Below are 16556 nucleotides of genomic sequence, written 5' to 3' on the forward strand. Positions count from 1 at the left end.
TGTAGTACACCTGCCTGTAGTTAATACACCTTCCACACCAGGTGTTTTGACATAAAGCCCTTATCTTAAAGATCCGTGTAACAGGAGAGTAACTGAATCTAGTGTTTTGGTCAGTCTATGATGAGTTTAATTTCTTAGACTGGGAAAGAGAGAGACAAAGATTTTTAAGTCCATAAATGAAGGAATTCAAAATAAAGACATTAACTATAACTTAAATAGGAAATTTCAACTACACATACTCTTGCCAAAAAGTTTTAACAGATAAAGCGTTCCTATTCAGAGATTCTGAAATGTATAAATATCTACTGACATATCTTGGGGGTGGAGGAGTGAGACATTACAAATAAATTATTTTCAATATACTTTAGACAAGTAATGTGGCATCGTGACATTTAAGAGTCATTTCATTATTACATTATAAACTGCCAAAACTGACATAAATCACAGTTATTTTATAACTGGAGGAGACAAATCATCCAGTTCTGTGAATTTCAGGGAACTTCAATTAACTGCAAACCACAGTTTAAAATCCCAACCTGGCATATATATCTGTACATACATAATATCTTCTAATGTGGTATTTTTAAAGCTTTTATTCACAATATAATTGCAGTAAGCAGAGACTGTGTACAGCAAAACTTTTAAGACATCCTAAGCACCGAGAAAAAACAAAAATCTTTGAAACATAATTACACCGAATTTCAGTCAGTCTGGAAAGCCACACTCCACAATCCTCACAACCCTTCAATAAAGAAAAAAAACCACACTAACTGCAGAATTTCATGTTGCTAAGATTCACTGAGATCAGAAATGAGTTCTTCATATAGAATTCTGAGGAGTTCTTTGTACAATGTTTATAGGTTGGGTGGACAAAAGGAGAGGCATTGCCAAGTGCATTATGCTGAGCGGGGGCGGGGGGGGGAACCAAGAGACAAAGAACACTCTACCTACTCACCTCCCCCCATTATCATTCCTGTCTTGAGCACCAAAATGCAACTTCCCCTCTTATAAATATACTTCAATGATGCACACCCAAAAGTACATGTCAGGATGAGTTCACTGTCATACACTTTGTCCCAGAAGTACTCAACAAATTAGGTATCCTGTGATTCCCTCAATTTTCTTAACTGGAGGAAAAACCCCACAAATAAACACAGCAATGCATACAACGAAAGCAGAATCTACATATTAGAACACAGAGACCAAACGCCTAATTATATGTGCTCCATCAGACTCTGCCCAGGCGCTACTGCCTTGGGAGAGTCAATCATTCACAAACTCACTGCTGCCCCTGACTGCTGATTTTAATGGTGGCATGCCATGTTCTTTCAAAGAATTGTGTAATTTTCTGAGTCAAGTGATAAACAGTACTTCAAAGGTGATTTTAAGACAGTCAACATATATTGCATACTCTCAGCCCATTTTCATGAGTATATTTTATCAAGAGACAGAGTGAGAAAAACTCAACGTTCTAAAGAGAAACATCACAACAAGCAAAATAAATCACCAAACCTATACAGGCTTATGTTAACCTTTAACATCGTAGATGATACGATTAAGCTAATAATCTCAGAAACGAAGTGGACATTGTATTATTGCCCTTATCTAATTTAAATGGCCCTGGAAAAGTGTTCTCCCCTGAGACTGCAAAGGAGGAAGGGAAGGAATTAAAAGAATGCAGTTAAAACACTTTGATTCCATATTAATTTGTCCATTTAATTATGTCACCTTTCTATTTCTTCTATTCTACCGAGTATGAAATCAACTAAGTTACTTCACTTTTCTGAGTCTCAACTTCCTCAACTGTGAAAGCTGGAATAACAACTCTATCTTAGAATTGCTTTGAGTGTTACACTGGGAAAACAGACAAAAAACTGGTATGGTAAATGTAAAGTGCTATGCAAATACATAGTATTTGAGAATATCATCTTAAGATTTACAGTCTAAATGTTCAAGTGCCTGGTGCAATACATTGCACATGAGTGTTCAAATATTTGTCCCTTTATTCCATCATCATTTAAAACTTAGGTCCCAAAAGTTCAATTCTGAAAAACAAAGACTATCTCATGTACTACTTATGAATTTTTCACTAGTAATATTATTAAGAAATCAGTTGTGCCTTTTAGCATGATCAGTCATTCAATCCAATACAGCCTAATCCATCAACAGCTTTATTATTTTTAACCGTATGCATCCTGTGCTAGGTTCTGTGCCAAGCTGCTACACTCACCCACTTAATCCTTTTAATACCCCTTCGGAGAAGTTAGTATTCACAAATGAAACACTACAACACAAGGTTAAGTAACCTGCCCAAGGTCACCAGGTTAGCAAATGACAGAGCTGGTGTTACTCAAACTTAGGTCTGACACCAAAGCCTTGGCTCTCAACTACAACTACTACTCTCCAATATGGCAGCCACATGTGGCTATGTGGCTAGTCTGAACTTAGTTGTGCTATAATTTTAAAATGCATACCAGATCATGAAGACCTAGTATGATAAAAAGAATGTATATCTCACTGCAATTTTATACTAATTACATACTAAAATGGTAGTATTCTGGGTATAATGATTAAACAAAATAAATTTTTAAAAATAATTTCACCTAGTGATGCCTGGGTGGCTCAGTCGGTTAAATGTCTGCTCAGGTCATGATCTCGGTCCTGGGACGGAGTCCCAGATCAGGCTCCTTGCTTAGCAGGGAGCCTGCTTCTCCCTCTCCCTGCTCTGCCTCCTCCGCCTGCTCTGCTTGCCACTCCCCATGCTTGCGCTATCTGACAAATAAATAAATAAATAAAATTGTAATAATTTCACCTGTTTTTTACTTTCTCACTGTGGCTAATAAAGTTTAAAATTTCATGTGGCTTGCAGTGTATATACTTACATTGGACATCACTGCGTTAGAACATCATACAGGACATTTGTAATACCAAGAGCACAAAACAGCTTTAAATTTACAAACACAACATGTTTTAGAGCATAAATATATTCTCCAATCTCAGCTAATAGCTGTTTAAATGCTAAATTAGTGTAACCAATATTAACAAAACTTTACAATCTCAATGTAAAATGTTATTTAAATTTCAATATTCCAGAATTAGAACTTATTATGAATATTGGCTTTTCCAACTACGGAAGTGATACCAACTCATCTACACTACAGAAAATACAGAAAAATACACACACAAAAGAATCCACCACACTGTTCAGAGTATTCTGATCACTCATTACTTCCAGGTATATATATTAAATTAAGTGGTATGAAATATTGAAGTGGGATATTGTTTTATCATTTTGAAACTTGTTTTTCTAATATTATGAACATTTCCCTTTATTACATATTCTTTCTAAAACTTAACGTTTTATTTTGAAATAATTACAGATTCACAGGATGCTGCAAAAATAGTACAAAGTCCCATATAATTTGCACCCCGTTTTCCCAACAGGGTTGCATCCTCTGAATTATATCAAAACCAAGAAACTGACATTGGGATGTGTGCTTACCGTTCTATGTAACTTTTTTTTTTTTTAAGACTTTATTTATTTGACAGAGAGAGAACACAAGCAGGACGAGTGGGAGAGGAAGGAGCAGGCTCCCAGTGGAGCAGGGAGCCCGATGCGGGGCTGGATCCCAGGACTCTGGGATCACTCCCTTAGCCGAAGGCAGACGCTTAACTACTGAGCCACCCAGGCGCCCCCCGTTCTATGTCACCTTATCACATGTGCAGATTCATTTAACCACCACCACAGTCAAGATTAGATTTCATCAACACAAAAACTTTCCCTCTCAGTACCCCATTACAGTCATACCCCATCAGCCCTAATCCTTGGCAACTGCTAATCTGTTCTAATTTTATTACAAAAATGTTAATGGCTGCGTGCAGTGTGTGACCTTTAGAGATTGGCTTTTTTCACTTAGCATCATGCCCTTGAAATCCATGCCAGTTGTTGTATGTATCAAGAGTTTGTTCCTTTTTAATTGCTGAGTAGTATTCCATGTGGTATGACTATACCACTCACCTACTGAAGGGCATTTGGGTTATTTCCAGTTATACAGTATTACAAATACAGCTGCCATGAACATTTTTTTTTAAGATTTTATTTATTTATTGGACAGAGAGAGACACAGCGGAAGAGGGAGAAGCAGGCTTCCCACTGAGCAGGGAGCCCGATGTGGGGCGTGATCCCAGGACCCTGAGATCATGACTTGAGCCGAAGGCAGACGCTTAATGACTGAGCCACCCAGGGACCCCATGCTATGAACATTTCTTAACAGGTTTTGTGTGAACTTAAGTTTCCATTTCTCTGGGATAAATGCCCAAGAATGCAACTACTAGTCATATACTAAGTATATGGTTAATTTTGCAAGAAACTGCCAGACTATTTTCCTAAGTGATTTTATCATTTCACATTCCTATCACAAATGTATAAAAGAGTCCAAAACATTTTTAAGAGCTGCAAAATATTTGTAACTATTGCCTAGTTTTTAACAATTCCCTGATTTCTATGTAGGTAATTTTTTTTTTTTTTAACTTGCAGCAAGAATTACTATTGAACTCCACTTTCTGGGCCAGAGACCCTTGTGGTGTTAGCGAAAGACCTGCCCCTCATGCAGCACAGTACCAACACTTGTGAGTTCATCAGCCAGCCAGTCATTTTTTGTTCTAATAATGATGTAACTAATATGCTCACACAGAAATTTTTATATGCAGATCACACTAATTCCTAGAAGTATTGTTGGGTCACAAGGTACAAATATTTTTAAAAGGAGCTGACACCAACTGGCCTTCAGAAAAGTTAAAGCAACTTACCCAGCCACCAAGGGTCTGTGACAATGTCCACTTCTTCCTAGACTCCCTAAAAAATTTTGTCTTTAAAATACAACTTGCCAAAAATGTTGTTTTGTGTTTAAGTAATGGGAAGATTATGTATTTCTCATGTTTCCTGACTTAATTTGTAGTTCTTTTATTAACTATTCATATTCTTTGGCAACATTTTACTGAAACGTTACTGACTATAAAACTTGGTTCTAACATATGTTGCAAAGAAACAGCTTTTTAAAACACATATATCTGAAATCCAACACGCACGTTAATAATACAAGACAATATGTGATTTTACAATGTAAAAGATACAAGTTTAGTTGATATGGCCCCCCAATTTATAAATATTCTTATATTTCACACAATGTATTTATTAAGAAATCACCTCTAATGCCAGCTCTAGGTTAAAAACATAAATGTATATCACTTCTCTTAAATTCACTCTGAAATGCCAAGACATAAATTTTCCATAACAAACATCAAAAATTATCTCCAGCTTCATTAAGAAACATGGCTGGTGGGGCGCCTGGGTGCCACAGTCGTTAAGCGTCTGCCTTCGGCTCAGGGAGTGATCCCAGAGTTATGGGATCGAGCCCCACATCAGGCTCCTCCACTGGGAGCCTGCTTCTTCCTCTCCCACCCTCCCTGCTTGTGTTCCCTTTCTCACTGGCTGTCTCTGTGTCAAATAAATAAATTAAAAAAAAATTTTTTTAAATCTTGAAAAAAAAAAAAAAAAAGAAACATGGCTGGCTTCTCCTTAGAATTTAAGGTCATCCAACCAATAGCACTCAAAAGTGTGCTCCCTAGACCAGCACCAGTAGCACTAACATCACCGAGTAACTCTTAAGGAACACAAATTCACAGGTCCTACCCCAGACCTACTTAATAAAAAACCAGAAGGTTGGGGTGGGGGGTAGACTAGAAAATCAAGCAATGTGTTTCAGCAAGTTTTCCAGGTGATACTGACACACGCTAAAGTTTGAGAACCACCATTCTAAACAAATTGAATATAAAAACATTAAATCTGGATTGCCTTGTACACTTAGTCTATTCAGGAAAGACTTCAGCAAAGTTAATCATACCACAGATATTAACAATTCAAAGATATATTTTCATTCTCCCCCAAATTAAAACAGCCCAAAAAGAAAACTGGAAACCAGATGTTAGATTTCCTACAAAAAGGAATCCTAAAAACCATTAAGTGTTCACAAAAAACTTCCCGTAGAAGAAAAACCCAAAATGAACCATATAAAACCAACAAGTCAGAATGCATGTCTTTCAAACTGGAGACTCAATTTGTTTTGTATCACACACTGCCTGATAGTCCCACTCCTACATGGAACAAACACCTACAACACTTTGAGAATTCAATGAACTCGCATATTAAACAGCACCTGGAAAACTACAGTTACTCAAATATTTGTGATTCAGCGAATAAATAAATAAATCGGTCAACAAATAAAAATAATTCTGCATGGCAGAATAAAAGTGACCTTTGTTTATGGTTTTGTCCCCAAACTTCTTATAATAAGCATGTAATGCCACCTTCACAACAAAATAAAGGAGAATCGTGACTATACGTAATGATACAGGAAAATAACCTACAACACATCAGTTATTTTTAAATTTTACTGATGCATTGATAATCTCTTTCCTTTATCTATATGATAAAAATCTACAGGATGCTGGGGTAGTACCAGATAAACAGAGTTCCAGCCTTCATGTTTATTAAAGCTGGAAATTCTAAGTGAATATATGAGTATTAACCCAGTTACAAAGGTGTGTTACTATGGTAGCTATTTCCTATCCACCTGGGTAAGTGTCCCATTTCCCTCTAAGAAAGACTGCAGATGAGTTAGGCTTGGCCAATCTACCTGCCCCAACCTCCAGGCAAGGAAGAATGGCCCAGGAACTGGGCAACTAACAGGGGTCTGGATTCCTGCAGCTTACTCTGAATTTAAATGGTATTCTTCTCATTATTGATTATGTAAAACAGCAAAAAAAAAAATTTTTTTTAAGATTTACTTGAGAGAGCGGGCGCACGTGCAGAAAAGCAAGAACGAGGGGCAGGGAGTGGCAGAAGGAGAGGGACAAGCAGACTCCCTTCTGAGCAGGGAGCCTAACATGAGGCTCTATCCCAGGACCCCAGGATCACGACCTGAGCCTAAGGCAGACACTTAACCAACTGAGCCACCCAGGCGTCCCAAGACAACAAAACTGTTTTGTTTTGACTGAAGGCAGTTTGAGCTGAATTCTTATTTCTTGAAACCTTGAATATTCTGGCAGACTTATGATATTAAACAACTTTTAGTTCTGGAAAAGAATGAGCAGTACATAAACCTTATAACCTACCTATGAAACCTGATCTCTTCTTAAAAAGCAGTCAGCAGGTTTGTTTTCTCCATGACTAACCACCATGTATTCCAATAGGTTTTAAGATCCAATACAGGCTGATAAAATTGGCATCCGACATCACCTTTAATTTCTTGTCCCTCCAAAGGCTACTTCCTCTTTAAATGTATTGCTAATGCTTATCTTAAATTATAAAATTTTAAGTAAGATTCTTTTGGTTTTTTTTACATATCCCTTCCACCAGTTTCTTTTCTCAACAAAAGGATCATTTAAATAGTTTTTCTAAATTGACAGAGAGGGAAGGAGAGCAGTAGTATCTAATCCTATTGAAAAATTAAAATTTCACCTGTTTAGCTTGTGATTTCAACTATTCATGATTTCTAACACTGTAGTTTACTTGTACTGTCTTTGCTGAGAATTCTTTGACACAACAGTCTGTCAATCACTGCATGGAATTGAAATTAAAGCTAAATAAATGAAGTGAATGAGTCAAAACTTCAATTTAACAGAATCCAAATTACTCAAAAACATATACTCCATGTACAAGGTACAACTTCCAACTTACAGATATATTAACACAAGAGAACATATACGACAGATAGCATAACATCTCCAACAACACCCAGCACGTTTTGCACCCATTTTTAAACTGCCTTCAGATGCCAGCTTACAAGCACACCCATCTAGTTCCTTAAAATTGATTTTGCACATGACTGATCCTCCACTTTATTATCGAATTTTTATGACTTTTGGCTGCTTAAATAACCAAATGGGCAACCAAAAAGCATTAGGAACCATCACGTTATTATTTAGGTAAATGTGCTAATGCTCTGGAGCTCCGAACCACTCCAGGAAGTACTTTAAATGCACTGCCCACAGCGTCCAAGGCTCAAGCTCTGTGTTTAATTTCCAGCACGCGTTTAGAAAAACAAAACCAGAAAAACAGGAATACTACTTTAAAGGACACACTTCATAAAGACAACTTTCCCCTAAACCGGTAACATTACACACATACGATTCAAGCCCTAATATGAAGGCATATTTATTAGATAAAATTTTCAAACTGGAACAGTTTTAAAGGGGATTCCAATCAAAACTCCTAGTCTTCATCTATTCTATATACATTTATTGAACCCCTGTCAAGTGCCAGGCACTGTACTAGATGTTTAAGGAAAATAAAGCTGTGAAAAGGAAGGTCCTGCCCTCAGGGAGCACCTGGGTGGCTCAAGTCAGTTAAGCATCAGAATGTTGGTTTCCTCTCGGGTCATTATCTCAGGGTCATCAGATGGAGTCCCACATAGGGCTCTGAGGCTGTGCATGGAGACTGCTTAAGATTCTGTCTCTCCCTCTGTCCCCACCCCTGCCCTCCCTCAAATTAAAATTAATTAGCTAAAAAGAAAAAAGAGAGAGAAAGAGAGAGAGATCCTGCCCTCAAAAAAGGTAAAACGTAACAGGTGATCAAATAAAAATTCTGTTCAAGTGTTATACACGATTTGGAGGATGAGGCAATCAAAAAATACAATTCAAGTGTTAGGATGAGATACAGCTGATTGGAAGGCGATGAAAAGGCTTCCTGAGACTTCTAGAAGGACAAAAAAGAGTGAGGCAGGACATGGAAGGGAAGCATTTCAGAGAAAATCCAGAGGAAGAGAAGGCATGAAGGTATAGAAATGAGATATCATGGTCCATGCTTGCGAAACAAGCAGTTTGGCAGGAAACACACAAACATGCTGTACGTGGAGGGCAGATGGGGTGTGGTGGCAGTCGGCTTCCAGAAACTCTAGAGAAACATGAAAGGACTAATCAAAAGCCCCTTGTGATGCTCAGCATTTGGACTTTATCTTAAAGGCAATGAGAACTAGGGTTTAAGTGGACCAACTGGAGAGGCCCCCAAAGAGTTGGATTTGACTGTCATGAGCATGCATGCATAAGGGTGGTGATGGATGGTTACTATATAGTAAATGGGAATTACCAGCCTGTGGGGAGATGTGGAAAGGGGTGGATGACATCTGAAGTGAGGGAAGAGCTGAAAAGGATGTAGGAGGAAGCAAACAACTAACTTGTATTAGCCTGTACAACAAACTCTATATCTAAGAATCATAAAAGCCTCACTTAAATCCCAGATTCGGTGAGGCCTTCCCCAATGTACTCACACAGAGCAACTATCTCTACCATGTACTCATTCATTCCATGCCTACCATCACTGGGTGCTTCACACCACTGAAGATCTTTTTATTGTCTTACCTTTTCAAACATTTGTTAGACTCCCTGATAGTGGAAATTTTCTGTTTACTTAACCAATGACTTGAAATATAAATGACAAACACTACAACTGATGAGAGACAAAAGCTTACTCCACGTAGGTACCGTACAAAGTTCCACGCACCAGGTTTTATCCTCACACCTAACGATGTGTGAATTTACACTACAGCTGAAAGAAGACAGCTGTGTTCAAGTATATAGGTCATAAAAAGATATCAAGGAGAAATCCTATCTCTAGAATGTGTAAGGGTCTACATGCAGAGTTGAGCTCTAAGATACTCTTAGGATAAAATAGCAGCATTGGTAAAATAAACAAGAACAGCACACACTAACATGGATGAATCTCAGAAGCCAGACCCAGGAGTGCATATAACTGTATGACTCCACTTACACCAAGTTCAGAAACATGGAGAACTCCTCCCCAGCGTTAGAAGATAGGACAGTGGCTGAAGTGACCGTTAAGAGTGTACAATGGGGGGCGCCTGGGTGGCACAGCGGTGAAGCGTCTGCCTTCGGCTCAGGGCGTGATCCCAGCGTTATGGGATTGAGCCCCACACCAGGCTCCTCTGCTATGAGCCTGCTTCTTCCTCTCCCACTCCCCCTGCTTGTGTTCCCTCTCTCGCTGGCTGTCTCTATCACTGTCAAATAAATAAAATCTTAAAAAAAAAAAAAAGAGTGTACAATGGACTCTGGGGTCCGGGTGATGTTCTGTTTCTTAATATGGGTGCAAGTTACACATTGTGTTCACACTGTGAAGGTTCCTCAAGACTTTAATTATGATTTGTGCACTTCTCTGTAGGTATGCTATGGTTCAAAAAGTTTACTTAAAGGGGCGCCTGGGTGGCTCAGTGGGTTAGGCATCCAACTCTTGACTTTGGCTCAGGTCATGATCGCAGGATTCTGGGACTGAGCCCCAAGACTGGCTCCCTGCTTAGTGCAGAGTCTACTTGAGATTCTCTCCCTCTGCTCTTCCCTGCCAACCCTGTGCATAAGCGCACTCTCAAAATAAATAAAAATCTTTTAAATGATAAATAAATAAACCTTAAAACAAAACAAAAAAAAATCTTTACCTAAAAAAAGAGAGAGGGAACATTCCTGATGGGGGAGCCAAAGAGAAAATGAGAGGCAGAGAGACTGCAGAATGTTTTAGTTCAAACTGCAAAGGAGACATTTAGAGATCCACTATTACCTAAGTTCTAATGAATGAGTTAATGCTGACAACTTCCTCAAGTAGCTGCAGTTTACCAAAATAGTTTTTATTAATCTTGGAATTTCTTCAACATTGACAGAAACACAGGATAAATGCATGCCACATCAATAATCCATTCAAACCTCCCATCCCACTAACAGGATATACTGACAAGTAGGCTGGCCTAGCCTCAGTGTATGGCATGCAACTAAGAAAAAGGTGAGTAGCCTGTACCCAAAGGTTCCAACTCTAAATTGTCCCCAACCCAATGAGCTAAATGACAGACACTACAGAAATAACCTACAGAAGTAACTATCCCCCTGCTCCAAAAGAAAGAAGCATGTGTGCTGCCTATAAAGGCAAACGTGTACCTCAATGCTGTCTACAAAGCAGTTCTCATCACTCCCCCAGTTCTCATCACTCTATAGTTCTATATTCTGCTCTCACTTCTCAAAACACTTGCCACTGGCCAAAATTATTTTATTTTTCTGTTTAATTGCTTATTTTCTCTACTTCTCCATAGTATTTCAAACTCCATGAGAACAAGGACCTTGTCTGTCTTTCCACCACTGTATACCCAGAGCCCATTTGGCTGTGTGCTCAATAAAAATGTGTCAAATAACCACAACCACACAGGTAATTTACTTTAAGGTCACCAAGTATACATAAGATCAAGTCACTAACAATAAATCAGTAAGTCCAATGTAATAGCAAATACAAAATAAATTATCACTGTTTCTGGGTAAGAGTGGTCTTTAAAACTCTACCAGCTTCGAGGCCAGAAGGTTTGGTAAGGTTTGATGGTTCAGAAGACAGGTAATTTTTCCATGTATTTTATGGAGAAATTTTATGAAAGACAAACACTACAGTAAAACCCATGTGACCTAAGGAGCAAAACCACTGTGGTGGATGATCTGAAACCATAGGGAAGAGGCATGGCTCTGCTCCAGGTTAGGTACACCCCACCCCTGCTTTCTCAGAGTTTTTGTATCTGAAAATTACCTCAGGTCAATGCATTTTTGAAGCAAGATCAGAACTTTCACATATCGCTAATTATGTATGTTTTCCCCCTCAAACTTCTAAAGTACTTCATGACTATTCAAGGGATATTGAGTTGTTAGACTATCTGAATTTACTGAGAAAATGTCCAAAATTACAACTTCAAAAAAGAGGGAGCTCTGGAACAAGGGAAACGTTTTACAAACAGAACCGAGTACCAACTTCTAATTCAATATCCTGAGTACCAACTTTTTTTTAAGCGACACAATCTTATTACACATCTAAATAAATTCCTCACTTCTACTGTCTGCAAAAGCTCTAAAAACAGTACACTTTTCAAAGGGATGGTATTCGAATAAACATGATTTAAACCCAACATCAGGATAAAATCTGGCACTGAAGACTAAAAAGTTCTATGGTAATTACCCAAAGCAAGAATTTACCAATTTTCAAGTGAGTGTCGTTTAAGCAATAGCTGAAGATCAAAATGCAGAACTATGATCAAAGAACCACTAATTGGCTAGAGCTGCAGCAGTGCCTTGACCATCTTTATTTCCAACAAAGACACTGGATTCAGAGAAGCAGCAAGACAGGCAAAGTATATTTACCAGTGAGTCTAGAAGTTACTCCGCTCAACACTCTAGAACTTCAACTTAATAAAGGTTAAGTAAATTTGTTAATTTGCAGGGGTTTTTCCTTCTAAAAGCTGATAGTATCATCTTTCATGAGACTGGCAAACTAGGCTGGGAAATCCTACTTTATCTCCTATTTATCACCTAGGAAAGTGATACTGTTTCCTCCCCACCCACAGCCACCTTATATACACACTCCTTTATTTCCTATGTTGGAAGTCTTAAGACAGAGTTCTCCCAGCAAGGTGAGAATGCAACCTTCCCCGCTGCAGGTGACCCCTCCATGCTCTTAAGTTGTATCACAGAACAGACAGGAGAAAACCAGATGATGTGATGGAAATCTTCTGAAACTGGTTTGTGGTGATGGCTCCACAAGTCTTTAAAACAACTAAAATTCAATAAATCTTACACTTAAAATTAGTGAATTCTATAGTATGTAAATCATACCTCAGTAAAACTATAAAATAGCAAGGGGTAGAGAATGGGTGCTACAGTTAGCTAGAAAAAGGAGTGACCCAGAGAGACCCTCCACGTAAGTGCCACAGTCAATATAGATCTCAACTGCCCCCTGAACCCCAAGTAGCCTATTAAGTATTCCCTCCTTCTTCCCTTAACATGTTCCTTAGGAGCATCTGACTCCCTTTCATTCTGCTCCATGCTGCTCCAGTAAGAAAAAAGACCTTATGAATCACTTTCATGAATCCACCTGCAGAATTCAACATATCAAGTACACATGGCAATAACAATGAAAAGTAGGCAGGTGATTTTGTAGAAATCAATTCCCTTTTCAGAAGAAATGGGGAGGCGGAGGAGGCATCCTAATTGATTCCCCAAGCAAGACTGCTCCAATCTCCCTTATAGCACTTTATTTATACTGCTCTTAGAGCCTTTATAACTTGGATTCTGATCATCCTTGTTGTACAAGTCTAACCAACCCCCCCACCCCTCGCCAATGTCTTGACCAGTATCTTTCTCGTCCTAGGAATTTAATAAATGTTCTTTGGTTAAGAGTTGTTATTCTCACCAAATTAAGTAACACCAATTCTATCCTCAAAGGGTGAATACAGTTCTGTGTCCTACTGGACCTACTACTAATTAAAACCTGACTTCCCTGGATGACTTGGTAGATGATGGCAACAATGACAAAAATGATGAACAAACTCCAAAATGACCACTGGCTAGGCCACCAGCTAGGCTGTTGTTATAATACGAATACTAGACACCAGCTCAGAGCAATAAAACCCAATTTCTACACCAGTCAATACGTTAACAAAGCCCTTTTATTATTAAAAGTTATTCTAAAATCACAAACTTTTGCCTATTACTTAGCATCTAAAACCCAACAAGTTTTCTATTGTCATTAATACCAGATCTGATTAAAACTATGCAAGACAGAAAATATTATATCATTCAGGTACCAAAAACATTACAAGAAAAAGACCCAGGAAAATCACACAGCAGTAGCTAGTATGGCAGAGAAATTAACCAACAGTTTCTACACCTGATAACACCTGGATGAAGACTTGTGAAATTCACCCTTCCATATAAAACCCACGCATAGCCTAAGAAAGTCAAAATGTTGTTTGCTTTCCAATTAATGACTTCAAGAATAGATCTCAAACATCAAAACACTGACAATAACCAAAATGAAACAAACAGGACATGTAAGGATATCACGACTTTGTAAGAGTTTAAATCCTCGGATCTTAGAAATCGGTGTTCAAATCCTACTCAACCAGAGACCTCAAAAAATTACATGAAAACTCTTAAAGAGGTAAGTAACCTGTTCCTGAAGAGACTCTAAAATATTTCATTTTTAGTAATTTATTTGTTAAAAAACTGAATTTCACTGCCATCATCTGCAACTCTGAAAAAACTTTTTGAACATTTCTACTGCTTTTAAAATCAAAACCTCCCACATGCTTCCAAAAAGTTGATAAGTCAGGTTTTTTTTTAAATACACATAGAAACTGAAATGCATTTCATTAGAAGATAAATTATTCCCAGCAATACATCAGATGTAAACTTTATTTGGTTTTGGTCTTCACCAGTAAAGTTCTCAAGTTCTTAGGAGTTTCCTAGTCATTTACTTGAACATCATCTACGGTAACACTCAAAGCAAAACCACAATAAAGAGGTTTGGCCTCTGAGGGATTCTACACGTAAAAAAACATTACTCATAAATAAAATACAATCACTATTGCTTTAAATAACAAATACATTTCTCAACTTTCATGCCATTTGATGGAATTCCCTGTTTCAGAGAACAAAACAAATCTATTAAGCTCCCAATAAGTGCTTTTTATCTTAACTAAATCTGTTCTATGGTAATACAAAAATTGACATGAATTTGCTGTAAAAACTTCTCAAGAAATAGTTTTAGTTCTTGAGTACTTTTATTTAAAGCACTCTATTTAAAGAGTCAGTGGAAGTCGCAGAACTGCTCCACAAGTAATTGGATCAATTCATCCCAGAATTATATTCTCTAGGTTACCCAATATCCTAGGTAATCCCGCGTATAAATAAAGCAATGAAACCTAACAGGACACATTTAATCAAAGAATAACATCCAGTCAGAACTATGGAGTACTACTATACAACCATATTGGACCACCACCAATAACATGAAATGAGACTTCTGGCAATCAACTTAAGTCTTCAAGGATCCACTAGAAACTCACTCCTCCCTAGCTTCCACATATATACCCCAATGCCTTCCCATGAAATGACATGAAGAAGAGCTTAACTTCAAACTCTAACATCACTGACACAAATTCCAGATTCAATTTAGAAGATGACCAGAAGACTACAAAATCAGCTTTGACATTCTATCCAAATATATCTGAACATTCAATGTGGAGTTCAACTCGTTTTCCATGTGATTTACTACCTTCACAAAAATGAATTCTTTCAACATTCTTTTCATTATAATAAAGCTTTAAACACAAAGAAACTTCAATACAGCCTATTCATTTCACCATTTTGCAAAATCGCCCTCCACCACCACTCTGCATAAGCTAATCAGAAAAAAACACAAATTGACAGCTCAGCTTTCCAAAAAATGCACTTTCTTTATCAAACCCCAACATTTATTTTCAAGTGCAAGAAAATAACAGACATTTGCAGCTCAAGACAGGAAAAGCACAACAACCAGCATAATCCACCACTAAATCGCTCAGAGAAAAAAAAAATAATTCAGGACAGGCAAATTAAAAACACAAGGCAAAAAAATAAATAAATAAAAGGTCTAAAGTCCTACAACCCATAGCAAAAGCACTGCTTCCTCTCTTTTTGAGCCAATACCAATAAGCCAATGGATACAAGTGTCAAATAAATCCAGCCTGTTTGAAATAATACGAAAACCTGGAAAAATTCCCTCCCATAAATCATTCAGTGAATACGACGCTTTGCACCCAACACGAAATACACACAACCAAAATCACACATCACCCACCCCCCAAATGCAAAAAAGCCATAATCAACAAGTTGGAAAGAGGGCAGAAAAGTACAGCTCTCCACCCTCTCCCCAACCTTAAAAAAAAAAAAAAAAAAAAAAAGCCCTTCAACAAAAGCTAACACAGATCTTCAAGTACCTGGTGGAGGTGCCTTTCCTCACATCGCAGATGCTGCATTTAAAGGCTTCAGCGCTGTTTCTGAAGGTGCAGACGCTACAATCCCAAAAGCCTTCGTCTGCGGCAGGTTTCGCTTGTCTTTTTGGCCTTCGGAGGAGCGAGGAGTGGGGGAAAGGGGAGGGAAGAGGCAAGGAGCAGGAAAAAGAGGGAGAAACAGAAAACACAGGCGCTGGTGAGCCGTCGCAATTTCGCAGGAATCCAGTACTGGAAACTTCGCTCGGGCGACCACCCACCCACCCTTTTCGGGGACCGAAACGGACCGGGGGAGGGCACGGGGCGCCCCCACCGGCACCCTGCAACCTCCGGGCTCGGGCCGTGCTGCCTCGCACAGCAGGCGGCGACGGCGGCGGCGCCCCGGGAAGGGCCGCGGCGGGCGCAGGAAGCGGGCGGACTTGTGGACTTGAGCGTGGGGCTGGGGGGGCCGGCAGGGGAGCCGCGGGCCGGATCTGGAGGGGGCGCGCAGGGGCAGCCCGAGGCCGGCGGCGGGGAGTGGGCCGGCTCCTTCCCTCTCCCCTCCCATGCTCGCGCCCTCCCTCCCTCCCCACCTGGTTAAATCTCCCTTTGTCTGGGAGGAGTGGCGGCGGCGGCGGCGGAGGGCGGCTGAGGAGGAGCCGCCATGGTTGCGGCGCGCACGGCCGCCGGCCCCGAGCGGGAGCGACACCGCCTCCC

At 39.2% G+C, this 16556-nt stretch overlaps 1 protein-coding gene and 1 non-coding gene across 2 annotated transcripts in view; both read right to left on the reverse strand.

The window, feature by feature from the left end:
• The window catches only part of RYBP (RING1 and YY1 binding protein), an 89276-nt gene that overhangs the window by 63465 nt on the left and 9255 nt on the right, over positions 1–16556 (reverse strand). The window contains exons 3-4 of the mRNA XM_034657251.1: positions 16433–16551; positions 15849–15974 (exon numbers count right to left, since the gene is read on the reverse strand). Of these exons, the coding sequence (XP_034513142.1) occupies positions 15849–15974; positions 16433–16551 (245 nt within the window). The remainder of the gene's footprint in view (positions 1–15848; positions 15975–16432; positions 16552–16556) is intronic.
• Positions 4530–4678, reverse strand: LOC117802117. Its single transcript, XR_004625169.1, has one exon. It is a non-coding gene; the product is annotated as a small nucleolar RNA SNORA62/SNORA6 family (small nucleolar RNA).

The sequence above is a fragment of the Ailuropoda melanoleuca genome, chromosome 4 (assembly GCF_002007445.2).
Source record: "Ailuropoda melanoleuca isolate Jingjing chromosome 4, ASM200744v2, whole genome shotgun sequence".
Taxonomy (NCBI): domain Eukaryota; kingdom Metazoa; phylum Chordata; class Mammalia; order Carnivora; family Ursidae; genus Ailuropoda; species Ailuropoda melanoleuca.